The sequence below is a fragment of the Onychomys torridus genome, chromosome 18 (assembly GCF_903995425.1).
Source record: "Onychomys torridus chromosome 18, mOncTor1.1, whole genome shotgun sequence".
NCBI classification, from domain to species: Eukaryota; Metazoa; Chordata; class Mammalia; order Rodentia; family Cricetidae; genus Onychomys; species Onychomys torridus.
This window is the reverse complement of record NC_050460.1, coordinates 43816921-43844144: the sequence shown is the minus strand read 5'-3', so window position 1 is coordinate 43844144 and position 27224 is coordinate 43816921. Positions and strand designations below refer to the sequence as shown.

The 27224-nt window shown below is 46.9% G+C and overlaps 2 protein-coding genes across 3 annotated transcripts; both read right to left on the bottom strand.

Annotated features, from left to right (window-relative positions):
* Positions 1-512: 512 nt before the first annotated feature.
* On the bottom strand, positions 513-8503 carry Tysnd1 (trypsin like peroxisomal matrix peptidase 1). 2 transcript variants are annotated; one of them, XM_036168428.1, is made up of 4 exons: positions 7255-8502; positions 5565-5695; positions 4354-4539; positions 513-1330 (listed from the first exon to the last, which is right to left on the bottom strand). In XM_036168428.1, the coding sequence occupies exons 1-4, from the start codon at positions 8433-8435 to the stop codon at positions 1113-1115; spliced, it is 1716 nt and encodes a 571-aa protein (XP_036024321.1). In that variant the 5' UTR covers positions 8436-8502; the 3' UTR covers positions 513-1112. The 2 variants fall into 2 exon arrangements, with proteins under 2 accessions (XP_036024321.1, XP_036024322.1); XM_036168429.1 differs by lacking the exon at positions 4354-4539 and having other exon boundaries at positions 7255-8503.
* A 3674-nt stretch (positions 8504-12177) lies between these two features.
* Positions 12178-26682, bottom strand: Sar1a (secretion associated Ras related GTPase 1A). The gene is made up of 7 exons (XM_036168367.1): positions 26569-26682; positions 22437-22510; positions 22220-22339; positions 21766-21831; positions 18070-18173; positions 14938-15069; positions 12178-12713 (listed from the first exon to the last, which is right to left on the bottom strand). The coding sequence occupies exons 2-7, from the start codon at positions 22492-22494 to the stop codon at positions 12597-12599; spliced, it is 597 nt and encodes a 198-aa protein (XP_036024260.1). The 5' UTR covers positions 22495-22510; positions 26569-26682; the 3' UTR covers positions 12178-12596.
* Positions 26683-27224: the final 542 nt, after the last annotated feature.

Genomic DNA, 27224 nt, shown 5'->3' with positions numbered 1-27224 from the left:
ATCTCTCTAGTGCTGGGACTGCAGGCATGGGCCTCCATGCTCAGTGCTGAGGATCAAACACACAGCTTCATGCATTTAGGCAAGCATTCTGCCAACTGAGAAACATTTGCAGCCCTTAGTCACTTCTTATTTACATATTTTTGTTGTTGCTTTGGTGGGTTGTTTTTTGTTTTGTTTTATTTTGTGGTACAGGGGATCAAACCCCAAAGTCTGACATACCAGGGCAAGTGATCCACCACCAGGCCACACCCTCAGCCCTCATTCATTTCTGAAACCCTCTCCATCCATACCTAGAGTCCATTCTGGACCTCTGCACACACCGGCTGCCAGGCCAGGCCTTCCCAGGACCCTTTCCTGCCCCAGATGACATGGATGAATGCTGCTTTGGGCCAGGCTGGCAGACAAGGCACAGGGAGAGGAAAACAGCTTGGAAGCAGAGGAGCAGGTTTCTCCTCCAGGTGCTGGCCTGTTCCCCACTGTGCCTTGAAGGAAAAGCAGCCAGTACACATAAGTGAAGCCATTCAGACTGTTTATTCCCAGCCCCCACTGCACACACTACCTGCAAGATCCTGAGTCTTGGGCTCTGGGCTAAGGCACTGTGTCAGAGCAAAGGCCCAGGTGACTTTTGGATATTTGCCTGAATATCAGTGTAGCAATGGGAAGACATGCCTGTTATTGGTCACTGAGACTCTGGGCTTCCAAGCAGAGTCCTCTACCTGCTTAATATGGAGTATCGGAGTACTGGGCAAGAGCCCTGGCTGTAGCCACTTCAGGTGGCCAGGGGCTGTCAGGAAGAGAGATGCCGAACCAGGGAGGGATGGGGGGGGGGGGGGGGGGGGTGTTGGACCACCCTTCCAGCAGCATCTGCCCGATGGACCAGAATCCCCAGAAGGAACAATGACGGGTGAGTCAGGCTCAAGAAAGCACCCCGAAGCGGTTCAGAGACCCCCAGAGCTGCACAGAAGTTTGTTCCTGGACAGTCAGCGGGTGAAGATGAGGGGGGTGGCTTGGGCCGCGCCCTGGCAGGCGGCGACTCAGATGTCAAAGTTGCCACGTCAATGCACTCCTCACAGCCATAAAGTGGTCTATCTTGTCCCGGAAGAGGGACAATCTCAGAGCTTGCTCCGTGGGACTTCGGGCAGCGGCCGCTGCAGCCGCCACACCACCTTGACCGGCTCAGTGGCGTGGTCCAGCTCTCGGAGGCCCCCCAGGTCGCCAGTCTGACTGTACTGCTTCAGGGCTGGCTGGAGCACCGTTATGGGAATGCTGAAGTTCAGGTGTGGGTAGGTGGCGCCCGTGTTGTTGTCCCGAGTGTTGCTGGCAACGATGCCTGTGGGGGTGAGAGCAATGAGGACCTGAAACAGCAGGTGGGGTATCCACAGCCCAGGGGGGGACCTTCTCCGGGAGGAAACCTTGGCTACCCTCGGGGAGTCTGGAACCCCTGACTTCTTTCGATGATGGGACTATGATGTGTAAGTGTGCTGTGGGACCGATCCTTCTGGATGCTGTGAATACACAGTACTCTCACTGGTTAATAATAAAGCTGTTTGGCCTATGGCAAGGCAGGATAAAGGTAGGCGGAACAATCAAATTGAGGACTCGATGAAGAAGGGCTGAGTTGAAGGAGACACAAGTGAGCCGCCCAAGAACTGAGATGCCAGAGGACCGGTAAAGTCACAGTCACGTGGCAATACATATAGTAGTAGAAATGGGTTTAAATGTAAGAGCTAGTTTTTAGTAAGCCTGAGCCATTGGCCAAACATTTGTAATCAACGTAAGCTTTTGTATGATTGTTTGGGCCTGTGCAGTCAGGACGGAAAAGCTCCACCTCCGTTTGCATATGGCACTCAGTGGTTGAAAGCATTTGTTACTCCTGCAGAGGACCCAGGTTTGAGTCTAGCACCCACAATGGCAGTTCACAACCATCTGTCGTTCTAGATCCAAGGGATCTGAAAACCTCTTCTGACCTTTGTGAGCACCAGGCATGTTCATGGTACACATACATACTTGCAGGGGAACCATTCGTACACATAAAGTAATAAAGAAAATAGACAAATCTAAAAGAATATTTCAGAGAAATCACTTTATACTTACAGAGGGCTCAACTAAATGCTGGTGCTCCTGTATATTAATATCTAAATACAGAAGCTACCATGCACCTTCACGCAGCTACTACCCTCCTCTACATTAATATCTTGTCATCAAAAAGAAAAATGTTACAACCAGGCTGGCCTTGAACTCACTGAAATCCTCCTGCCTCTGCCTCCTGAGTGCTGAGATTAAAGCCATGCACCTCCACTTCTAGCCTTCACTAGGCACTTGTTTCTAATCCTCCGGCCTCCGGTGCTGGGATTTAGGTGTGCACCACCATACCCAACATCAACCAGACGCTGTAAAGAAAAAACCAGGCAGCTGAGGTGACTCAGTGGGTAAAGGTGCCCGCCTCACAAGCCTGACGGCCCAAGCCTGACGTTGGAGCCATTGGTGGAAGGAGACAGCCTACCCCTGAAAATTGCCTGGACCTGCACACTTGTGCCATAGCACATGTGCACCTGTAGTTATAGACACAGATACACACCTACATACAATAGCAATAAATACCTTTAAAAGGGTTGGAGAGATGGCTTGGTAGTTAAGAACACTTATATGCTTATAGAGGACCTAGATTTAGTTCCCAGCATCTACACAGTTCCAGAGGATCTTATGTTCTCTTCTGGCCTCCACAGACACCAGCATGCATACAATGCACACACATACATGCAGGTAAGACATTCACACACATAAAATAATCCTATTTTGTTGTTGTTGTTTTTGTGGTTTTGAGACAGAATTTCTCTGTGTAGCCCTGGCTGTCATAGAACTTGCTCTGTAGACCAGGCTAGCCTCAAATTCAGAGATCTGCCTGCCTCTGCCTCCCAAGTACTGAGATTAAAGGCATGTGCACTACCACCACCCGGCTTAAATTTAAAAAAAAAAAAAAAAAAGAGGTTGGCTGTGGTGGCTCATGTCTGTCACCCCAGCATTCAAAAGGCTAAGGCTGGGGGACTGCTCTGGGTTCAAGAACTACCTAGGCTACACAGCGAGTTAAGGCCAGCTTGAGCCAAGAGTGACACCGGTCTTGAAGAAAGAAAAGAACCTGCCCACAAGTGCTGAGACACTTGCCAGAGCTGTGGCTCACAAGGAGGCAGATTTACAATTCTAGCTGTACACTGGAGTTGAAAATAGTGCATACATACAGCCTGGCAAGCGTAAGGTTCACCACCGTAGGAGACAAGAGCTAGAATAATCGAAGGCAGAAATATCAGCGGCCAGCACAGGCCAGGCAGTGCCACACACACAACCTGGGAGGTGCCATGTGGGGGCTGTGTGCTGTGCTAGCCAAACAAGACTCCAGTTTGGTAACGGTTTTGTTCCTTCATTGGTTTGTCTGGTGCTATAGATCAAATGCTCTACCAACTCTGTTTTAAAATACCCTCATTTCGCCGGGCGATGGTGGCGCATGCCTGTAATCCCAGCACTCGGGAGGCAGAAGCAGGTGGATCTCTGTGAGTTCGAGGACAGCCTGGGCTACAGAGTGAGTTCCGGGACAGGCTCCAAAGCTACACAGAGAAACCTGTCTCAAAATAAATAAATAAATAGATAGATAGATAGATAGATAGATAGATAAAATAAATCCTGACTTCATCACCAAAGCTTAAAAATTGGTGGTCTACGCCTGTAATCCCAGTACTTAGAAGGTAGAAGAAAATTAGGAATTCAAGGTCATCCTTGACTATATACTACATTCAAGGTCAGCCCAGGCAACATGAGACCCTGCTGTCTCAAAGCAAAACAAGAACTGGACAACCACATACATGGTAAAAAGGTTCCCCTCTTGAGATGGGTCATCACTAGGCTTTGAAGTCAGTCTGGGGAGTTAAACAGTGTCTGCCCACTGACCCCTGCCTTGCCCTCCACCCTGCTGTCTTCACCCCTGCCTTGCCCTGCATCCCGCCTTCTTCAACCCTGCCTTGCCCTCCACCCTGCTCTCATTCACTATTTCACAAGCTCACCTCTGTAGACTTTTGAGTTTGTGACCCTGCTAGACTAGCCCAACTCCTAAATTTCATAGACTAAATGGGATTTAGTGACTTACCTAAGGTCACAGAAGTGGCCAGAACCTGGAGAGGGCTAAGGGCCAGGCTAGCTCTCCACCCTCACAGCTCAGAGGCAGATTAGCTGAAAACTTTGGCTAACTAACTTGGGACAAGGTCCACCATCATCCCAGAAGGCCTCCAAGATGGATGCAGGGTATCTCTGGCAGGATCAAGGCTCTGGCAACAAGGAGATGGGGGGGTGAGAGGAACTAGTTACCCAAGAGGTCCCCTGAGCGTGTGGAGAAGAGGGGTCCTCCGCTGGAGCCACCATGCACGGCACACGTGGTCTGTAGCATCACTGGGGTATCATCCACATGCACCACGGCCGACAGGATACCTGAGGTCACCGAGGGCCCGCAGGTCTGGCCAAAGACACCAAAGCCCACCACACTGACAGGCTCACCTGCCAGAGAGGAAAGGAGAGAAGCTGGGTACCTCCTTTCCTCTCTGGCACTCACTTCCCACCCTCTCCAAAGGTCTGGTCCCTTTGAATTCCTGTTCATCCCCTCACGCACTCCTAAGCACCTTCCCCAGGAACCCTGCAGGGAGAGGCCTCCCTTACTTAACAGGGTAGGCTCCTTTTTTTTTTTTTTTTTTTTTTTTGAGACAGGGCTTCTCTGTGTCATTTTCCTGGAACTCACTCTGTAGCCCAGGAGGGTCTCAAACTCTCACAGAGATCCGCCTGCCTCTGCCCCATTTGACAAAGGTGCAAACTGAGAGGGGGCAGTTAAGTAAGTATAAGAGTGTGTGTGTGTGTGTGTGTGTGTGTGTGTGTGTGTGTGTGTGTGTGTGTACTCCAGTGGCAGAGGAGAACTGCTAACCCAGAGGACCTATCTCTTTGGTCACCATATCAAACGGAATATTTGGGGCTGGAGATGTAATTCAGTTGGTAGAGTGCTTGCCTAGCATGCACAAACCCTGGGTTGGATCCCCAGGACCCCATAAACAGGGCGTGACAGCACACACTTGTCATCCTAGTACTTAGTAGGAAAAGGCAGGAGGATCACAAGTTCATGGTTATCCTTGGCCATATGGGGTATTTACTGACAGCTAGGTTACCTAAGACCCTGTCTCAAAATATAAAAAAACAAAGGAAGACATACATCTATACTTATGTAGTAGGATCAGACTTTCACCCAGATTATGCCCCCAGAACTCCCAAGGCCCAGCTCCCCGTATCACACAGCTGCAGACCCTCAACAGGGTGTCCACTTGGCTCGGGACTTGGGGTGTCTTGATACACAGGGAAAAATAATACAATAATACAATAAGAATGCAAAAGCTCCACCGAAGCTCCCAACTCCTTTGCTCAGCAGGAATGGGGAAAGGAGCTGGATATTGGGTCGGTCTGGCATGGTTCGTGTCAACACTGACCTCTGCCTGGGGTCCCGCCTGGTCCCCTATCACACTGGACCCTCTGTCCTTTACCTTCATGGAAGTGCTCGGCGGGGACAGGCGTGGGAACACCATTCAGGTCCTCTTCCAGGCTCATCACTGCTATGTCATATGGCGAGGTCTCCTGAGTAGCAAACACCACTTGTCCCCAGATTGCCACATTCCTGGGGACACAGGAAACAAGTGACAAGCTAGCCTTCTGATGCCTTAGCACTGGGGACAGAGCAATATGAAAGACAGTAAAACTCATGGGGTGAGCTGGCAGTGGTGGCGCACACCTTCAACCCCAGCACTTGGGAGGCAGAGGCAGGCGGATCTCCGTGAGTTCCAGGCCAGCCAGGACTACAATGGGACTCTGTCTTTTTTTTTTTTTTTTTTTAAGTTATAGACTGAAGTCAGAACATATGGGTGTAGATGCCAGCCTGAAACCTTAACCAGATGTGCTTTACAAACAGTAATGCACTTCTGTACACTGCTTATACCTTACCATTACAAGCACCACATACCTAGTGAGTGCGGTGACCAGGCCTTGTTGATGTTTGTGGGTATTACCTCACCTAGTCTTAACCCTACAAACAAAGCAATGGTTTTGTCCCCTTTCGACGGTGCAGCTGAGGCTCAGAGAGGATGAGCGGCCTTCCAAAGGTCACAGAGCAAATAATGAGCCAGGGCAAACCTACCAGAACTCAGTGCTGCCTCACTGATGGGCAAGCATGGGGCTGTCTGTGTGTGCTTTTTGTTTTGTTTTGTTTGTTCTGAGACACGGTCTCTCTATGTAGCCCTAGCTGTCCTGGAACTCACTGTGTAGACCAGACACCGGGGTACCTTATTTCTACCCACTCTGCAGGGTAGCTGCTCCCAGAAAACATTGTGAGTTCCTTAAGATCAGCAGTCAAGGGAAGAGTGAGTGAGGTATCAGGGGCGTAGCACCGACAATCCCCATTTTCACTATGAAATCACAGCTGTTGAGCTTGCCGCCTGTGGGGACTCCGGGAAAGCTGGGCTGGCTCAGCACGCAAGGCTAACCTCAGAAGTCCAGAAAGGCCTGCTAAGAACCTGGGGCTACCGAGGAAACAGAACCGTAGAAAACCATGCCAGGAAGCCAAGGCCACTGGCCCATTTGCCAGAGCGAGAAGAGAGGGTAAAGGTGTCTCTCTCTACAGAGGGAGTTAAGGTGAGCATGTAAAGTCCCTGCCTAGCTGCACTCTGGGGTTACTCAGACTGTTCAGAACACTGCCGCCTGCACGGGCCCAAGCCCTACGTTCTCAAACCCTCATCTTCAGGTGGCAGGGCAGCCCTGGGGAGGCTCTAAGGGCACTCTCACGGGGTAGGCCCAACTCATTACCTCGGGGCCTTCAATTACCACTTACACTTAGTCTTCCAGGATTGAAGCCCTTAGGGTAAGTGTTCTCTTGTCAAATGGCTTTAACCGGGCCGAAACTGCAAAGCTAAGAGGCAGAGGAGCTGTCCAAATTGTTTGAGGCTAGTTGAGGGTTCTAAGGCACCCAGTCCTACCTGCCCATAGTGCCATGGGTCCCCATGCTAAGAGTTGCTTGTGCTTAGCAGTTTAATCAAGTTCCAGTGTGGCCCACTAGGAGGCCCAGATCCTCTCCTGGGGTAGTGGTGGTCAAAAATGAACCGAGGTCTCTAACAGTCTCTAACAGATTGTCTGGCATGGCCTCCGCACTGGTACCTGATCAGGGGAGGCAGCCCTGGGCCTTACTTGGGGGTGGCCGAGTACACCAGGACCCTGGTTGCTTCCCGGGGAGCCACGTGCCGGCAGGTCACCACCAGGCGGGGCGCCACGGCCACTCCGGAGCCCCACACAGTACCACATTCCACCAGCACGGCCGCAGCTGCCCACGGGGGTCCGAGGTCTCGTAGGGGCGGGCCCCGTGGCGCGCCCACCTCCGGCGGCAGCAGCGCCGACAGGGAGGTGGAGCCGGGTTGCAGGCGGGTGAGCGCGGAGCGGGCGACCTGGAGCAGCGGGGCGGCGGCGCAAAGCAACGTGAGGCCCACCCACTCGCGGGCCTTCCAGCAGAGCGGCGCGGCCACCAGCGCCACCAGCGCGCCCGCGGGCCGCGCCGCGAACACTCCGCCGCCTTCGGTGCCCGGCAGGCAGCGTGCATCGGTGAGCAGGAGCGGCCCGGCAGCGTTGCTAAGCACGCCACGGCTCAGCGTGTTGAGGAAGATGTCCGGGCAGAAGGCGCCGAACGGAGAGCCGCAAGCCAGCAGCGGCGAGCCCTTGGCCACGGTCCCCAGCGGCGCCACGGCCACGGCAGGCCCCCGCCTCTCCGCCGCCGCCGCCGCTGCCGCCGCGCCGGGCCGCACCCGCAGCAGCGCGAACCAGCCGAGCGCGCGCAGCTGGTCCTCCTCCTCCTCCTCCGACACCGCGTCGTCGGGCGCCGAGCTCACGAAGTGCCACTGTTCGGCCGCTTCGGCCCCGAAGAGCCGTGCAAAGTGAGAGCGGAAGGCCGGGCAGCTGAGCAGCAACAGCAGCTGCGCCGGCCGCGGGGGCTGTAGGGGCCGTGCGCGGGCCCGGCTGGCGGCGCCGGGTTCGGGGCCCAGGCTCGCACACTGAGGCGTACACAGCCCCGGGAGCTCCTGCTCCGCGCGACCGGCGGGGCTGGCAGCCGTAGATCTCCACTGCACGTGCAGGCGCAGGTCATCGCTGCAACTGTCGCCGGGCAGGAAGGTGGCACCGGTCTGGGTCAGCGCCGCGCTGCCCGTCCGCAGGAAAGGGGTGAAGATGCCCCCGTGACACAGCACAAGGCCTGGGCTGCGGCTCAGGATCACCCCGCTGCAACTCCACGAGCCTGCGTCAGGCTGCCCAGCCCGCGAGGCGCTCACCACGCAGCCCGCCTGCTCCGCCACCTTCATGGAGGGACCCCACTGCCGTCCCATGGTTTCCCCAAGACGTCGCACAACGGCTGTCACCTCAGGGCGACCGGCGCAAGCGCTGACTCAGGTCTCCTCGTCTAGCCCGATTGGCTAAACCCCAAGCGACCGCCCCCATTGGCTGGGCATAGCGCCGAGTACCGATTGGCTACTGGTGCTTATCCTCCTTTGCCCGCCCTCTGGTTTATCCAACCTGGTACCCTTGGGAAAGAGGTTCTCAGGAGGAACCTCCTGGGCGACAGACGTGTAGCATCACAGGGATACCGCCAAGGACGGTACTCTCCAGTCGAATCTCGTACTTTTGACAGCATGTAACTGGTCCCCACAGCCTCCGCACAGGTCTAAGCAACCTCTATTCCGGAAGCTGAGCAATATGGGCCAAGGGAACCCTTGGTGGATGATCTACTTTGAAGTCTAAAGTATATCCTGTAACAGTCCACCAGGGGGCACACGACTCCCAAAATTACTCCCAGGACAGCTATCAAAATTCCCACACCACCAATCTAGCCTTTTACAGTCCTGGGATTGAAGCTGTACACTACCACACACAGGTTAAATTATTTAGCCATACATTATACTAACGAGCATGCACATTTCACATGACATTTCTAACCACCACTCAGGATTTATGTTAAACCAGCGGGTAAATACTTTGTCTTTAAAAGTACAGAATTAAAAATAGTTCAAGTTTTGTGGGCTATGCGGTATTCACCACCAAATATTCAGCACACACCCAAACAGCCTCATAAATTCCAAATTCATACATAGTTCCTATCACAAGTGTAAAAGTCAGGACTGGAGAGAGCACTCAGCAGTTAAGAGCCAGAATGCTCTTACCGTAGACCCTAGTTTGGGTCCTGGTACCCACATGGCAGCTTACAATTGCTTATTACAGTTCCAGGGTATCCAATGCCCAATTTCTGACACGTGCTATACATAAACTCAGGCAGGCAAACACACATACACATAAATACAATTAAAAAAAAAAAAACAAAAAAAAACAACACTTCACCACTTTCCAAATTATGTCTGAGGACAGGTGAGAACAGGTACGTTTGGAGAGACTTCATGAGCCTCCCCAGAGCCGTGCCACAGCTTGTTTCAGAGGGATGTTTGAATCACTAAAATATACGTTAATGTCCAGTAAGACTTCTAGCATACCTGTGAGCATTAATGAAAAAATACCCATTTGCTGTCTTGTTGTAGAACTTCTCCGAATAAAATTAACATTGCTTCCCCAATCAGCACACCTAATGCTTCCAAATGCTCCTGGAGATAGGAACCTGAGAAGGGAAAATGGAGGATCGGGGCAGAAATGGAATAAGGCAGCCTCCTCAGGGTAGGCAGTCCTGATTTACCAACACCAATGACCGCAAGAGCTCTTACTTTCCCAACTTCCTGGCAATTGGGACTTTCTCTCTAGAATCCAACAATTCTTCCTCAATGCCCCTCTGGCCCCCAGCACCCTCTGTTCCTTACCAAGCTTTTCTGCTTAGGATAGACCATAGTAGATAAGTCAAAGTCAGCAAGCAGCAGCTGTGTTAAGGACCTTGGTACTAGACAGACTCACACTCAGGTTCCTCTCTGCCCCCAGCAAACATGTCCTTTGCCCACAGAGCCATCCTCTATTGACTTAAAAGAACCTGTTGAGGCTGGGCAGTGGTGGTGTATACCTTTAATCCCAGCACTCAGGATGCAAAGAGATCTCTGTAGGTTTGGGGCCAGCCTGATTTACAGAGTAAGTTACAGGACAGCCAGGGCTGTTACACAGAGAAACTCTGTCTTGAAAAACAAAAACAAAAACAAAAACTGTTTTTTGTTTTTTGGTTTTTTTTTGGGGGGGGTGGGGTTTTTTTGTTTTGTATTTTGTTCTCTGTCCTCTGGTGCTTTCTATGAGCAACTGTAAACACAGGATCTGACTTCAGTTTCGCCAAGTGTGACTGGGTACTGATTCACTCCAGTGCTATGGAATGCGGGCTGTTAGTCTAGTGTGCTGAAGCATAAGTCACTACCATTCTGTTCCAGAGACGGCCAAGGACCTCAGGCCCACAGCATGATCCAAGATGCTCCGACAGTACACAGTTGCTACTAACTAGTGCCCGACTGTTTTTGTCTTTTATCCTGATAACAATTCAAGTCTCATATTCACTCTACATGTTCCTCCCCATATGTAGGAAAGAACTTTTGTTTTTCTTCCCAACAGTTGTAAAACTGCATGTTCATTCAGAACGAATCAATGCAAGAAAAGAGGAAAAAAGAGGCAAGTTCATTTTCGCTTTTTATTAAAATGCTTAGGATACAGACTGACCTTTTGTAAATGACAGTTTTACTCTTGCTGAAATAGGACACATGTGCACTCTGCTAAACAGAATGGAGTCTCAGTCTACTGAGCCCCTGGACAGGGCCTGCCCCTCTGGTGGAGTTGTGCTCACTGCAGCAGCTTCTTTTGACCACCTTATTTAGATGGTGTCTGTGGGGCAGGAAACAGACTGGTGCCACTTTTGAGTAATCTCTTTCTCCAGTGGCCAGAATAAACCACTTTCACAAAGAGCCGCCCTGGGCAGAGTCCAGTCCTCCAGCTTGCTACAGGGCAATTCGGGACAAATGCGAAAGACAAACACAAAAACCAACACTGAGGCCACCACACCTGTCGTGTGCCTGGACAGAGACATACTGGCAGCCGGTAGCCAAAGGTAACGAAAGGCACACCAGTTACCTACCCTAGTTCTCCCGCCAGCTAGATCCCTTCATTAAGGCTTTAACAACCTTTCCACGGACAGCTCACTCCAGCCATTCGTAGGTGAACACTGTGATGCCTGCACTTTGCAGACAAGACACCTCACCAAGCCTCTGCACTGGGAAGCTGGCAGTGTGAGAGATCACTGTCCCACAAGCTCAGTGCTCAAAACGAGTAAGAGCTCACTCCCCAGGAGTGTGCTTCCGACCTTCTCTACTCTCTGGCTGGAGGCCTATCACAACACAGCAGCTGCAGCATTTTCACTTAGGACCTACCTCTCACCTTGCAGTAAAGGAAATAAGAATCAAGATACCCTCCTTTCTCCTTCCACCTTCTACAAGGGTAAAATATAGAGTTAACATCAAGAAAACCAAATGCTATAAAAATCAGGTTCATAATTCTCCCAGGAGCTGCCCACAAAGCCAGACAGCAAGGCCATTTCCCATTTCGCCACTTATTTCTGGAGTGGAACACATGGAGCCCACTGACAGTCTTCCCTAGGTTCACTTGCTGCTAGCAGAGTGGATGGACAGGCCTTCTACTCACAGAACTCAGTCCTAAGCTGCTGACTTTGACCTGTGTCCTGTTCAGAACTCTATCTGTTCAAAAGCTTCAGAGACACACTCTCAGCATGGGGTCTACATGAGAGATGTTAACTCTTTCATGAGGCAGAAGTCACTTCTTTCTATCTACAGTGAAAAGAGGAAGGTGCTACAGAGATGAAATCCCACAGCAGTATAAAAGCCAAGCCTGCTGCAATTGCCAGCTACAGTAAAGCTGACAATGTAACATGACACTCCCACTCCAGATGAGGGACGCACTCCCCTTACCACAGTGGAGACCACCCAGGAAAGGCCAAGGCTCCGTCCTCTCCTCGCACACATGTGCTCAGGTGCCACCTCCAACAACAAGGCAGGTACACAGCGGAGCTCTGGCCTCCAGTGCGCTATCTGTTCATAATTTTATCAAGTATCTAAATTTCATTTACTAGTTAAAAAAAAAAAAAAAAAAAAAAAAAGAATAGAAAATCTGGACCAAGTAAATTGTGAACTCAAAAAGTTAGAGAAGGGATGGATACCAATTACATTAACAACACTTTCTTTAAAAAATAGAATCACTTTCTTTTGAATCAACCAGTGGTGAGACGTGTTTTTCTTTCCAGGTGTTCCATGATGGCACCCGGCTTTCCCTGGCAAATCCTGCCAGCCCCAGTCCCTGACACTGACCTGACCAGCAGACAGGCAGTGTTACTTCCCATGAGTGGAGAAGAGCACATGTCACCACTGGGCGATGAGCGTAGACAGAGATGCATGGCTTTTCAATGCCAGACATGGTTGGAGAGCTTTCCTTGTTCTATTAGAAAAGTCCATGAGGAAGCTGTGAATAGGATCAGTCCAGAAGTAAAACTCTTTATTTTCACTGTCCAAACATCAGTCAATATACTGGGAGAGCCAGCGGAAACCCTCGCCGTAGCCTTGCCTCTTGAGCACACTGCACATGAATACTTCCATGGGGCGGGCATTCAGCTCTTTCAGAGACACATTTCCCTAAGGGAGGCAAAACCCAGAAAGGCCTGTTAGAACTTCCATATGCAAAAGCACACATACACATAGATAGTGACTGCAAAAACCTGTCCAGCCACACAGATGACTTCTGCAGAGCCTCCTGTTTCAGAATAAAAATTAGCAGCTTCTATACACCACACCTCGTCCTGTGCTCTAAAAAGCATTTGCTCTGAATGTCCAACATTCACCTGGGCAGTTATGAAAAGGAACTGTCATAACTTTAGGGACCCATGGACCCATCATGTATTATAATAGATAAAAGTTTGGACATTTTAGTATATTCATTAACATAAGCATTCAGCAACAGACAATGTGGGATTGTATGGAAGAAACTGATGTGCATGTAGCATTCATACAGAAGAGGGCAACCAAATGAGCTTAAAAGAAGCAGCAAGCATTCACACCCATACGAATAAATAAATGCAATAAAGGGCCAGGCAGTGGTGGCGCATACCTTTAATCCCAGCACTTGGGAGGAAGAGCCAGGTGGATCTCTGTGAGTTCAAGGCCAGCCTGGTCTACAGAGCAAGACCCAGGGCAGGCACCAAAACTACACAGAGAAACCCTGTCTCAAAAAACCAAAATAAAAATATAAATAAATAAATATAGATAAATAAATGCAATAAAGGTAAGTTTTCATTGTGTAGCCTGGGGCTGCCCTCAATGTGCACCACCACACCTGGCCTGGAAGCATTTCTAGACATAAAGAGATAGTGAATCAAGACTATGGAACTAAGCTAGTCACGGTGCTGCACACCTTTAACCCCAACACACTGGAGGCAGTGGCAGGTGGATGGATCTCTGTGAGTCAGATAGTTCCAAGCCATCCAAGACTACACAGAAAGACCTTGTCTCAATAAATAAGTAAATGTACAAAAAAATAAGTTACATACAAAAAAAAGTTATCACAGACCACGGTTAAAATTTAAAAGCAGAAAACAGGGAACAGGGGAAGACAGCTCAGGGGACGAATCACCTGCTGCTCAAGGGTGAGGACCTCAGTTCAGATCCCCAGCACCAACATAGCTAGGCACACTGGCACACACCTATGACCCCAATGCTAAGAGTACAGAGCCAGGTGGGTTCCTGAAGCTCACTGGCCAGCCAACCTAACCCAATAGATGGGTGCCAAACTCTTTCACTACCTTACGTCTCTATATACATCAACAAGTATGCACACATATACGAAGTACCAGGTTTGTATTTCTGTATTTTTTCTCTCTCATCAGCCTGCTTTTCTAGACCAAGATATAACTGCTGAGCCATCTCTTCACACTATAGGGCACACTGATGTAGGATACTCCAGTTCTATTTCTGGAGTTATTATCCATTTGCTATATAAACCTGAACAACTGCTTCCTCATTTGTAAAATGGGAAAATAGTTTCATGTCAATCAGTAAGAAACACTAAGGATAACCAAACGCTTTACTCTTAATACTTGGAAAGCATTTCTTTAAGATTTACCTTTATTTTTAAATTATGTATATGTGTGTGGCAATGTGAGGTGAATGCAGTGCCCATGGAAGCCATTAAGTGGTGTCAGATTCCTTGGAGCTGGAGTTACAAGTGGTTGTGAGCTGCCCAACATGGGTGCTGAGAAATACACTTAGGTTCTCTGCAAGAGCAAGACATAACTGTTGAGCCATCTCCTCAGCCCCAGTAAATTCTTTAAGGAGACTGAAGCCAAGTGTGCTAGCACATGCAGAGACAGACAAATCTCTATGAGTTCAAGGCTACCCTAGCCAACATAGACTTTGTCTCAAAATCGTAATAATAATAATTTTTTTAAATCCAAAAATAAATAAATATTAGCACCAGTGGCTAACACCCATCTCTAACCCCAGTTCCAGGGTATCCAACACACATTCGTGGTGTACAGGCACATATGCAGGCAAACACCCATACAATAAAATATAAAAAGAAAACTGCCTTTCCTGCCATCTCTTCAATTATTAGGTATTAGAAAACATACAGAAGGAGGCAGGAGGATGGCTCAGTGGTACAGCACTTACTCAGCATGTACATGGCCCTGGGTTCGAGGTCCTTTTGTATCACTGGGAAGGAGGGAGGGAGGAGGAAGGCTGAAGGATACACCCTAATAAAACACTCCCACTGAGGAGCAAAGGTCTCAAAAACACAAAGAAAAGCACCTATATTTAAGGACTGTGGGTGTCCTCTCATGCTCCCTTAAGACTTTTTTCTTACCTTTCCTGTGGTCTGTCCATAAAGCCCAAATATTTCACGGAGTTTTTCTTCACTGATTGCATCTGTCCTGTCAATTTTGTTTCCCAAGATAAGAATTGGCACATTAGATATTGTTTCATCAGTCATTAAAGCCTAAAGACAGGATTAAAAAAAAAAAAAAAAAAACCACATAAGCAATTAATGAAATGAAAGCTCATCAAGACGTAATAAAAACCAACTTCTATCAGTTTATAGGGCATCATGTGGTCCTCTTTGCATCTGATGAACGGCTCATCTTGGCAGTAGGTGCCGAGAGCATTGTTAGTAAGATGCCCTGGGTCTGTGTTTATATTAAGGAATCTAGATAAAATCTAGTGCCCCATGAACTAGGACAGAAAGTCAACACTAGCATGTTCAGAGGAACATCACAATTCATGCTCCAACAAAATCAAAGATGTGGAACTGAAACTAGGTTCCACAGAAGGGTAGGCCTTGGTAAGTGGGAAGGAAGGACACAGACAACAGCTATGCAACAGTGTGAGAATTCAAGAAGCCACAGAGCACCACTTAACTGAATTAAGACTTTTACACAGGTATGCAGCATCAGGGCAAATGTGCAGGCAACAACAACCCACATCAGTGCCAGTCTGAAGAAAAATTCCCCCACTTTGGTTTTTCAAGACAGGATTTCTCTGTGTAGTTTTGGGTCCCTGCCCTGGATCACGCTCTGTAGCCCAGGCTGGAACTCACAGAGATCTGCCTGGCTCTGCCTACCGAAAATTTAAGTTGCACTACATCTTAAAGAATGTGACCCTAAAGTCAGCAAATCTACTTTCAGGACTGAACTGATAAACACTGTATCTGGACAGTGAACTGAAACAGTTCTCTGTTTATCTCCAGTGCTTACCTAAGAGATGATCTGTAAGACAGCAGAATTTAGTGAATTGTGCAAGAAGGATTCTGGGAACAATTGAAGTGAGTGTCTAAAACAATGAATCAGACAAAAGAGACAGTGCTGACATGGATTCTCACTAAGAGGAAAGCAGAGTTGGAAGAACAAGGGAGAGTATGTGTGCACTTTTACCCTGTAAGTGATTGAAACCATTAAAGGAAACAAGCAAGGGAATGAATGACAAGTTCCCTCTGGCACTCCAGTACAACACACAGGTTTCCAGAGCATGTCCAGGACAGTGAAGAGGAACAATCAATAGTTTCACTTTGGGAATGACCATCTGGTATGCAGCACAGCACATTTGAGGTTGGAGCTCAGCAGGTGTGGATGAGAAAGATGCCCATGGAGCCATTACCACACAGATGAGGATGGAAGAAGCATTAGAACTAGTCCATTTAGGACCACGCAGAAGAACATGTGCAAGAGCTAACACTGGCTGGGCATGTGGGAGGCTGAAAAGGCCAGGCTGGTCTACATAGCAAGACCCTGTCTCCAAAAAAACTAAACAAATTAATAAAACAAATAAAAATTAAATCTAGAGTATAAAGTAGGGGATTTAGCTCAGTGGTAGAGCTAGCCCAAGGCCCTGGGTTCAGTCCTCAGCTGGGGGTGGGGGGGTAGTATAAAGTAGGGGCTGGAGAAATGGCTAAGTGGTTAAGAGCACTGGCTGCTCTCCCAGAGGATCTAGGTTCAATTCCCAATGGCAGTTCACAGCTGTCTGTAACTCCAGTTCCTGGGTTTCTGACACCTTCACACAGACATACAAAACACCAATAAACGTGGGGGGGGGGGTAGAGTTTAAGAAAGGAAAGCAGTTAGCCCCACACAAAATGAGACCTAAGCATTAGAAACATACATTAATCCCAGCACCTGGGAGGCAGAGACAGGCAGATTTCTACAAATTCAATGCCAGCCTGGTCTACATTGTGAGTACACAGAGAAACTATGTCTCAAAAAACAAAAAACAAAAAAACGAAACCTGAGATAGGTTCAAACTGCTAGATGAGTCAAAAATCAAAAACAAAACACTCATAAATCAAAGAGAAAGGCACTGGAGAGATGGGTAAGTGATTAAGAGCACTGCTTTTTATAGGGTTTGGTTCTCAGCACCCAGTTTACAATCTTCTGTAATTCAAGTTCCATGGGATATGACACCTTCTTCTGGCCTCCATAAGCACCAGGCATGCATGTGGTGTACATATATACATACAAAATAATTTCAAAAATAAGAGACGAGATACAGGGTGAAGAAAGAGGCATTATAAGGAGCATTATAGAAAGTCTGACAAAGGAGAAAACCCAAAGTGAGTAAAAACAAAAAACCTGGAGGCAGAGGCAGGTGGATCTCTGTGAATTCGAGGCCAGCCTGGTCTCCAAAGCGAGTTCCAGGAAAGGTGCAAAGCTACACAGAGAAACCCTGTCTCGAAAAAAACAAAAACAAAACAAACAAACAAAAAAAAACAAACAAACAAAACCAGACCAAACAAAACAAACCTGAAGAGTGCTCACAGACCACCAAATTCATCACATGACTCTGTAGAAGTAGATTCCAAAATATAAAAACTCAAGGATGGAAAGATGCACTGGTTAAGCGCCCTGGCTGCTCTTCCAGGTCCTGAGTTCAATTCCCAGCACTCACATGGAGGCTCACAACCATCCATCTACAACTGAAGTCCTATGGGATCTGATACCCTCTTTTGGAGTGCAGATGAACAGGCAGACACCCAAAAACATAAAATACATAAATAAATAAATCTTTTTTAAGAGTATAAAAACTCTGAGTTTCACAATACCAAGACTACAGAAAGAGTAACCACAACAAGGGAACACTACTAACTAGGCTGAGACAACAGGCAGGAAAAATAAATACATCTTAAAAAAAGCAAACCATGTGCCAGGCAGCGGTGGTGCATGCCTTTAATCCCAGCACTCAGGAGGCAGAGGCAGGCAGATCTAACTCTGAGTTAGAAGCTAGCCTGGGCTACAGAGTGAGTTCCAGGAAAGGTGCCAAAGCTACAAAGAAACCCTGTCTTGAAAAACAAAAAGCAAACAAACAAACAAAAAAAGACAAACTATGTCTCAGATTTTAAAATCCTTTCTTCTAGGACTCTGAGCACATTAAGTACTGGCACTACTGAGTTGTAGTTCTTAAAACAAAGAGCAAGACAGGAAGGAAGAGATATACAAAAATATAAACCTACATTAAGCTCAACTTTGGATTCCATGAGGCGAGAATGATCCGCACAGTCCACCAGAAAAACTATCCCATTAATCGCTGGGAGATAATTTTTCCAAACCCGACGTGCTAGAAGACAAAATTTCTAGATCAACAAAACAGCTGACAAGTGAATAAATAACCTAATGGTCCATAAAATGAGATTTGCTAAGCTCACCAAGTCCTGGCCAATAGTAGTTAAAACAGAGGATAGATGGTCTGTGAGCAAATCCTGAGTTTTGAAAACTAAGAGTTTCTGCCTTCCTTGACAAAGCATAAACCCAGCAATCTCTAAACCCACCTGTAACTTAATGGTTGTCCTTTAGTCAATTTGCCAAAATCCCTACCAGTTCCAAGGCTGTAAATGCAGAAAATAATGAACTGACCAGTTTGGGGCCTTGTGCTAATTTTGCAATCTCCACGTTAAAACATAATAATGATTTAATTGTTCATATAACTTTAGTCCCACCATAGTTCCTAATAGCTAATGAGTATATGTGCTGACAGACTTGAGTGGTGGGCTTGGTAGGTACTTGAAACTCTCTGGCTAAGTACTCAGTCTCCAATGCTTTTTGTTTGTCATTGTTCTGAGACACGGTCCCACAATGTTGTATGGCCTAGGCTGGCCTTGAACTCTTCATCTTTCTGCTTCAGTCCCCCAGTACTGAAATTACAGATCTGCCAGCAATAAATAATTTCTGCTTTTGTTTTGTGACAAGAAATGGTGAATGTTTCAAAGCAGTGCTTTAATGTACTATAATTTCAGGGCATTGGGGGTGGGGTTTGAATTCAGTGAGCTACATTCTGAAAATGTAAGGGATTTGCTTTTTGACATGGCTGGTACTGGGGTTGCAGGCATGTGCCACCTCACCCAGACTGCATTATAGTTTGCAGTGCTCGTTCACATGGATGACTAAGGAGGCAGATCTGCATGGTCACCTGGTCACCTCAGAAAAGTGGGGTAGGACGGAGAGGCTGCAGCTTGCACATTCACGTCCTTGTCACACAGACAGTTTATTACAAGCCTGTGCTCCTTTTATAAATTACATTTGTAAAGCCATGCAAATAAAAAACATCAAGACGCACAATACTGTAGTTACTCATATAAAATGGCAATCATGCACACACCTATAATCCTAGCAGCTGGAAGCCTGAGGTAGGAAGATCAAGAGTTCAGGGCCAGAAGCCAGAGAGATGGCTGAGCAGGTAAGAGCACTTGCCACTAAGCCTGATGACCTGAGTCTAATACCTAGAACCCACACAGTGGAAGACTCAGTTCCCCTAGGCTATTCTTTAAACTCCACAGGTGTGCCATAGCGCGCGCGCACGCACACACACACACACACATACACAGATAAATATTTTAAAAAATTATTTGTTAAAAACAAACAAAACCAGTTCAGAGCTTGGAGGCAAGGTTTGGTACTTAAGAGCATTTGCTGTTTCTCTAGAGGACCCATATTTGGTTCCCAGCACCACTAGCAGCTCACTACCATCTGCAACTTCAGCTCCCAGGGATCTGACATCCTCTATAGCCTCTGAGGGCATCTCTGAACATATATGGCATTCATTCACATAACACATACACACATATAAGCATAATAAAAATAAATCTTTAGCTGGGTGTGAGAGCATACCCCTTTAATCCCAGCACTTGGGATGCAGAGGCAAGTGGATCTCTGAGTTTGAGGACAACCTTGTCTACATATTAAGTTCCACATTAAAAAAAATTACACATACAATTTAAATTAACAAAATGTTCCAAAAGCATGACTTATCAACTCAGTAATCACAGGATTGCGATTGGTTTCTTTTCCCAGCCTTCTCAGAATATTCTCAGGTCGTAAACCGTTCACTCCTGCTCCTAAAGTTTTACCAAATACAAAGTGAGGGTCCATCAGACAAAAATCCCCATTCTGTAGATCTCTAAGAAGGGAGAGTGGGAGTGAGACTCAATGGTAAACCACTTAGCATGCACCAGGCCCCAAGTCTGATCTCCAGCACAGGAAAAAATCCAGCAGAGATTAGAGAGATAGCTCAGTGGTTATACTACTAGACCCAAGTTCAGTTTCCTGCACCCAAGTCTGTAACTCCAGCTTCAGAAGATTCAATGCCTCTGGCCTCTGCCAGTACCTATACTCACATTCACACAACACACACCCACACCCAAAATTATAAATTAAACTTTTAAAAAATTTACAAGGCTGGAGAAATGGCTCAGCGGTTAAGAGTACTGGCTCAGAGTTGAGGATTTAGCTCAGTGGTAGAGCGCTTGCCTAGCAAGTGCAAGGCCCTGGGTTCGGTCCTCAGCTCTGGAAAAAAAAAAAAAAGAGTACTGACTCCTCTTACCCTCTTACAGAGGACTCAAGTTCTGGTCTCAGCACCCACCTGACAGATTACAAATGTCTGTAACTCTAGTTCTGGGGGGTTCAATACCCTCTTCTAGGCTCTGTGGTCACCAGGCACACAGGGCACAGACATACATGCAGGTAAAACACTGAGACAAGTAAAATAATCTAAAAATGTTTGTATGTGTAAATTAAAAGCAAATAAACATATATCTATAGAAAACACTTTATGAGAATCTAAGAGCCAGAGACACAAACTGAATAGGGTAAAATCGACCTAGAGCACAGCAAAAAGGTATGCCCCAACTGTCCCTAATAAGCAGGGCATGCAAAATACCAGCTCAAAGGGGTCACAAATACCCACTGTGCTCTTCTGGAATTTTTAAGAAATTTAAAAATACTTGTTAAGTAATAATTTCCTACATACTCATATCCTACTAAATAAAGTATAAAAAACAGACTTGGTAACTAAACACAGAAATATGACATTTTAAGGCCAGTCTGCTGTATGTAAAGTTCCAGGCCAGCCAATGCTATATACTGAGATCCTGTCTCAAAAACAAGAAAGAACATGTCGACAAGTAGACACAACTTTCACAAATGCGCCGGGGTGGTGGCGGCACACACCTTTAATCCCAGCACTCAAGGGAGGCAAAGGCAGGAAGATCTCTGTGAGTTTGAGGCCAGCCTGGTCTACAGAGCGAGATCCAGGGCAGGCTCCAAAACTACACAGAGAATCCCTGTCTCAAAAAACCAAAAAACTTTCACAAATGATTCATAAAATAAATAGTACTGTGTATTAAAGAGACTAGCAAATCTGGACTACATAGTAAATAAACAATTCCCTGTATTATTTACACTTAAAAAAAAAACAAAAAAAAACCACAATTGAAATCAGAAAAACTCCAACATGGTGGTGCATGCTTGTAACCCTAGCACCTGGGAGGTGAGAGCAGGAAGTTCCTGGCTAGCCTGGGCTACATAAAACCTGTCTCTAAAAGGAAAGTAGATGAGTAACTTCACTAAAGTAGTACAACTCCAATCCTAAATACAAGTAATGTACAAGTTAAAATGAGGGGCTAGTGAGACAACTCAATGGGTAATAGTTCTTGCCACCTCACGGGGCTGGGGACCTGAGTTTGATCCCCAGAAACCATGTAAAGGTGGAAGGAAAAAACCAATTCCAGAGTTGTCTCCCAACCTCCACACCAGCACCATGGCATGCACACCCATCCATCATGCACATGCACACACAATTTTATAATTTTAAAAAGGTTAAATGGCACACTGCTTTACAGATGTGTCTCACAAGATACCCTCACCCAGTCTCTTACCTTGCTCATGTCCACCAAGATCAAAAGTGGTAAAAGTCATTCCGGCAATCGTCAGTTCTTCTGAGGCTGAAAGTGTCAAAAAGAAAGTGAGAGAAAGAAAGAAACTTCTATCAAAGGTCCAAGTGCTAGGACTGAGAATCAATACGAATGCAAATGTAATCGTGTTTTCATTTTGAAAAGAAAGGGTACAAGAATGCAAACAGTCTTAAAAAGCTTTTCTCCAAGAAGTTTTCTGCTTAAGGTCAGATATGAGAGCTGTGTCTCATTAAAGAACTGGTCAGCAAATCGGCAACAAGGTTCCAGAGATGCAGAGTAAGTGACCTGAGTGTGTCCATAGTAACTTCAAAGTAATCTGGCTTCAGGGGCCTCAGTTAGTAATGGAACTATATTAATAGGGATTCACCCTCCATCATGACAATGACCATCAAAAAGTCACTGGTATTGTGAAACTTACTGGGATGTAATGTTGGTACATGCTGGCCTAGTCTGTCATCTTTCAGCATGTGAAGAAGAGTGGTTTTGCCCGCGTTGTCCAAACCCAAGAATACAAGTTTTCCAGATTTCTTGTAGAGTCCTACAAGAGAAAAGAATGTCTTAATGTTCTTCCCACCAAAGGCCCCTTAGATACCAACTGTTTGAGCCTGTAATGTCGTTCATGAACATGGCTTTACCTAGGAACTGGAGCACACTGCTGAAGCCGTTGTAGATCCACTCAAAGATGAAAGACATTATTGATGCTTACGACCTGTGTAAAACAGGAAAACACATTAACTTTCTACATGCCTTGTTCTCTGGCCATGACACACATTCAGAGACCCAAGTTTTCTAGGCTAGAAAAACAAAGTCTGGAGCTGGAGATGTGGCTTAGCAGTTAAGAATGCTTGCTGCCCTTCTAAAGGACCCAAGTTTGACTCCCAGGATGCAAATGATGATTCACAACTGTCTGTAACTCCAGTTCCAAGGGATCCAACACTCTCTCCTAGCCTCTGTAGTAAACATGCTTACATGCAAGCAAAACACTCATACACATAAAAATAAAAATCAATCTCGTGCCAGGCGGCGCACACCTTTAATGCCAGCACTAGGGAGACAGGCAGGCAGATTTCTGAGTTCAAGCCCAGCCTGGTCTGCAAAGTGAATTCCAAGACAGTCAATCAGGGCTACAGAGAAACCCTGTCTCAAAAAACAAACAAAAATCAACCTTGCAAAGACCAACTAATCTCCTTCCCCGAGACACAGATTTTTGCACTCAGAACGGAAACCTCTAGGATTCTCTTATCTGCAAATTCAGATACTCAGAGTACAGTCCTCCTTTACTTTGAGATGTACTCCTCTAGGCAGCTGCCTATTCATATCCTTAGATAACCAGACTGCCTACCAGTTGGCAACATTCCTAAGAATTATAAGATGGGCAATGGTTGTATACACCTTTAGTCCTAGCACTTGGGAGACAGAGGCAGGAAATCTTTGGCTACTTAGCCCTGTCTACAGTGAGTCCCAGGCCACCCAAGGCTCCAAAGAGAGATTCTGTCTCACAATAACAACAAAAAGAACCAAAACAAAGCCATGCATGAAAAGTATATTAACCTGAATAAAAGGTTTATTAAGTTATTCTATGCACTTCTAAAAAAGTCACCCCAAGTCTATCAACTGGCCCAATCTGTTCGGCTCTACTTACTGATATACCCTTAACCACTTTTGCAGGTATGTTTTGACTCACAAAAAAGATTATTTTACAGAACCATGTAGGAATAAGAAAAAAAAAAATCACGCACATATCTACTTTATAAATTCTTAATTTCTTAAAATAAGAATACTCATTCATGTTGGGTGTTGGTGGTGCACGCCTTTAATCCCAGCACTAGGGAGGCAGAGAGCCAGGTGGATCTCTGTGAGTTTGAGGCCAGCCTAGTCTACAGAGTGAGTTCCAGGACAGACTCCAAAACAACACAGAGAAACCCTGTCTCGAAAAACCAAAACCAAAACCAAAAAAAAAAAACCTCATTCATAATATAGTAAGAGTTTCCAAAACAAGTATCTTATTTGTTCTTTTGACATAGGATCTCAACTATGTAGCGCTGGAGTCCTGTCAATTAACACAGACACTAATACTACTTTTTCTATTTCCTATAGGCTTAGAAAAAATACATGACTCAAAGTCACTGGCACATCAGCTCTAAGTATAGTTAAAAAAGAAGAATCTAGAAACACTGAGAGGAATCATAAAGACTCAGAGATCAATTTCCTGGTCACAATAATTTTTTACATTAGTACCTCAGTTCAGCACAGGAAAGAAAAATTACCACTTTTTCAGCAAGGCAAACTTTATTAAAGATGCAGCCAACTGCAATCAGACAAAACTTTCATGAACTGGATGAATAGCTACTCACAAAACAAACATATATGTATATACATTAGTATACACTGTGTGTTCTTTTATCAAGAGGTAAGCCCAGGCTGGCTTCAAACTCCAGGGTTTAAGGGAGCATCCTGCTTCAGCAAAGCATCACCTATATTCTTCAAATAGGCTAGATGAAAAGCAAACTATGTAATTATTGGGGTTAGGCCTATGGTCTGACCTGTAAACTTGGAACCTGCCTCATGCTTACTCCATTCAGCTTCTACAAAACAAGAACAAACTTTGGCCAGAGGCACAGACAGACAGACAACTGTGGCACACAAACACATTTAGCATGTTAAGTAATAGCCAGAAAGGGTAGTGCAGACCTGTAATCTTACTGCTCAAGAAGAGCACAAGTTCAAGGTCATCTCAAGCAATACACAAGACCCCCAGTCTCTCAAAAAAAAAAAAAAAAAAGCCTGGAGCCAAGCACAGCAACACGTGCCTGTAATCCCAGCATTTAGGAAGCAGAAGCAGAGTATCAGGAGTTCAGGAGTTCATGGCCCTGTGTTTGATTCTTGGCATTGACAAGCAAGCAAACACACACACACACACACAGACTGAGACTGACTTATCTATAAATTTAGCACTTTAAGAAGCCCAGTAACAAACACGTAAATTTACTATTTACTGCAGGTAAATAAAATAATATGCTTTTCTTCTACAGTTCCCCAAATGATACATTCTCCCTTGTTTTCTCACGTTATTTTTGGAGAATCACAGTTCAACTTTAACAAGCTATTACCCCCACTGTGGCCACTCTGCAACCCAACACTACTAAATTCATGTGTACTGGTTTGCTGCCAATAGTACTCCCAAGATGGGCATGGCAGTGTAAGCTCTAATCACAGCACTTTAGAGGTTGAGACAGGCAAAATGAGTTTGAGTTTGTAGCAGCTTTGCCTATACAAAGTTCCAGGCTAGCCTGGGCTACACTTCGAGACTCTATTTCAGAAAACAAAGAAAACGAAAGCAAATATTCTCAACCTAGTTAATTTTATGTGTCACTTAAGGCAATTTTTTTCTTAAGTGGTAGCTGAATTACTTTGATTTTTTTCTAACCTATTTTCCTTTGCAGCCCTTAAAAGCCCTATAAATTCTTCCCACCAAAACAATATAGGTAAAGTATTAAAGTGAATTCTTCAATGACGTTAAAAAGTAGTAACTCCTACCAGTCCCCAGGCAGTTGGTGCTGCCCAGAGTTGAGCAAATGGCCTTGCTAACTCCTCTGTCCTTGAGAGCTCAGGATTTGAACCAATTCATCCATCAGCAACCTTAGAATTTATCCGGTGCCTCACCAATCCTACCAAGCAGGGACCTCTGGCCTCATTTAACAAGATGAAGATGTAGACACTTAGGCTACCTGTCCTGGTCAAGACTGTGTAGCTCAAAGTGTCAGTTCCAAGGACTTAAAACTCTCACCTAAAACCGAAGCTTTTCCTGCCAATGTGAAATTCCAATCACAAAACTTCCAAAAAGGAAACTTACTTCCCTAACTTACCACCTAAGCTTCGTAAGAACACACCCTTTCAGATGGTATTTTTACTAAAGAACATTCTATTTCTTTTCTCTCCTTCACCTACTCTATCATCTATGGAATGTTAAGAACAACGTTAAAACCAACACTATTCCTGAACCTAAAGTAAAAAGCGTGCAAGTATCAAGACTGTTGGAAACGAACAAGTCCCAAAATGACCACTGGCCAATAAAAACGTACTCATTACTTAGACGTATTCACTCCAGATGAACCTGGGGCGGAAGGCAGCTGGCTATTACCTAAGGAATTCTACACTGCTGCGGGATAAATGTCAAAGATTAGCTTTCTGCCAATTCCCCCTAAATCTGCCCTCTCAACCTGAGCAGATGGAGCCAGATTCCCGCAAAACACCAGAACAAGGGGAAATACTGAGAAAGGGTACTTAGTACCATCCTCGCCTGGACCAAAATGGGGAACGGAACACTCATCTACGATGAACGCCCGAGAAGGAATTTTCCCACGCACAGGGGGAAAAAGAGGGGGTAGAAGGAGCGAACAGCGGGTTCCAGATAGGGAATCGGATGCCCAGAAGACTGAACGTGGGGCTCGAGCGCCCGCTCGCTACCTGCGTGGCCCCGGGTCTGCAGAACCCAAGGATGAGCTCCCAGGGCTCCGGCTAGCCTCACGGAGGCCCGAGGCTCCTCCGCCACGGAGGCCACGAAGCCGTTCCAAAAACCCGAACGCCGCCACGCCACCCCGCAGCTGCGGCCCGGCCGTCCCCGCCCAGAGCCGGCCCGCGGAACCGCCTGCGTGTCACTTCCCCCCCACCCAGCCTCTCCACGGCGGCCCCCGCTCCGGCCTTCGCGGCCGCCCGCCCCGAACCCAGTGCCCCACTGCCGCCTCCTCTGCTTGGGCCCCGACTCACGGCCCGAGGGGCTCCTCCGGCGGTGGCTGGCGGCGCGACCCTCCCTCAAAGCACACAGACCAGCAGTACCCGGGACCGCCAGCTACGCGCCGGATGTACGTCATGCCCCTCCCACGGGACTTCCGGGGACGCGCTCGCCCCGCCCCCTCTTAGCGTCACGCCGTTCGGCCTGTGGGTACCGCCCTCCCAGCCACTCAGGCCGCGGAGGGGCGGGTCTAAGGAGTGACGTACGCTTCGGGTGGGGCTACGCTCCGGGTGGGGCCCCGCCCTCCCCCTGAAGGTGCTCCAGCCGCAGGAGACGTGGCAATTCCTGTCCGGCGGTCTGGGCTTCTGTCCCCAAGTTAAGCAACTACTCCAGCCCGGGGCTTCCAATCCCATACATTTCCAGACGCACCTGGGATGTCAGATATAGGTAGACTCTAGGACAGTAGAATTGACCTTGGTGACCTCAGCCTAGGTGGATGCCACCACGTCATTGTTTTTGTTTTCCCTACCTCGGGTTAGCTTCTTTTTATTTATTTATTTTTTTAACTTAATAAAAGAAGCAAGAAGTTTCTTTTTGTTGTTGTTGTTGTTGTTTTTAACAGTTCCAGCAGTACATTGAGGACAAATAGTTAAGTAGGGCCCGCAAAATGGCTCATCAGGTAAAGGCACGG

Excerpts from the sequence above, each read along its gene's own strand:
- Tysnd1 (XM_036168428.1), bottom strand. The coding sequence starts at position 8,435 with ATGGGACGGCAGTGGGGTCCCTCCATGAAGGTGGCGGAGCAGGCGGGC. Across the intron at positions 5,696-7,254 it reads GTGTACTCGGCCACCCCCAA|GAATGTGGCAATCTGGGGAC; the intron begins GTAAGGCCCAGG and ends CTGTGTCCCCAG. Across the intron at positions 4,540-5,564 it reads CGCCGAGCACTTCCATGAAG|GTGAGCCTGTCAGTGTGGTG; the intron begins GTAAAGGACAGA and ends CCTCTCTGGCAG.
- Sar1a (XM_036168367.1), bottom strand. The coding sequence starts at position 22,494 with ATGTCTTTCATCTTTGAGTGGATCTACAACGGCTTCAGCAGTGTGCTC. Across the intron at positions 15,070-18,069 it reads AATCCAAAGTTGAGCTTAAT|GCTTTAATGACTGATGAAAC; the intron begins GTAGGTTTATAT and ends TCCTGTCTTTAG. Across the intron at positions 12,714-14,937 it reads ATGGACAGACCACAGGAAAG|GGAAATGTGTCTCTGAAAGA; the intron begins GTAAGAAAAAAG and ends TGCCTCCCTTAG.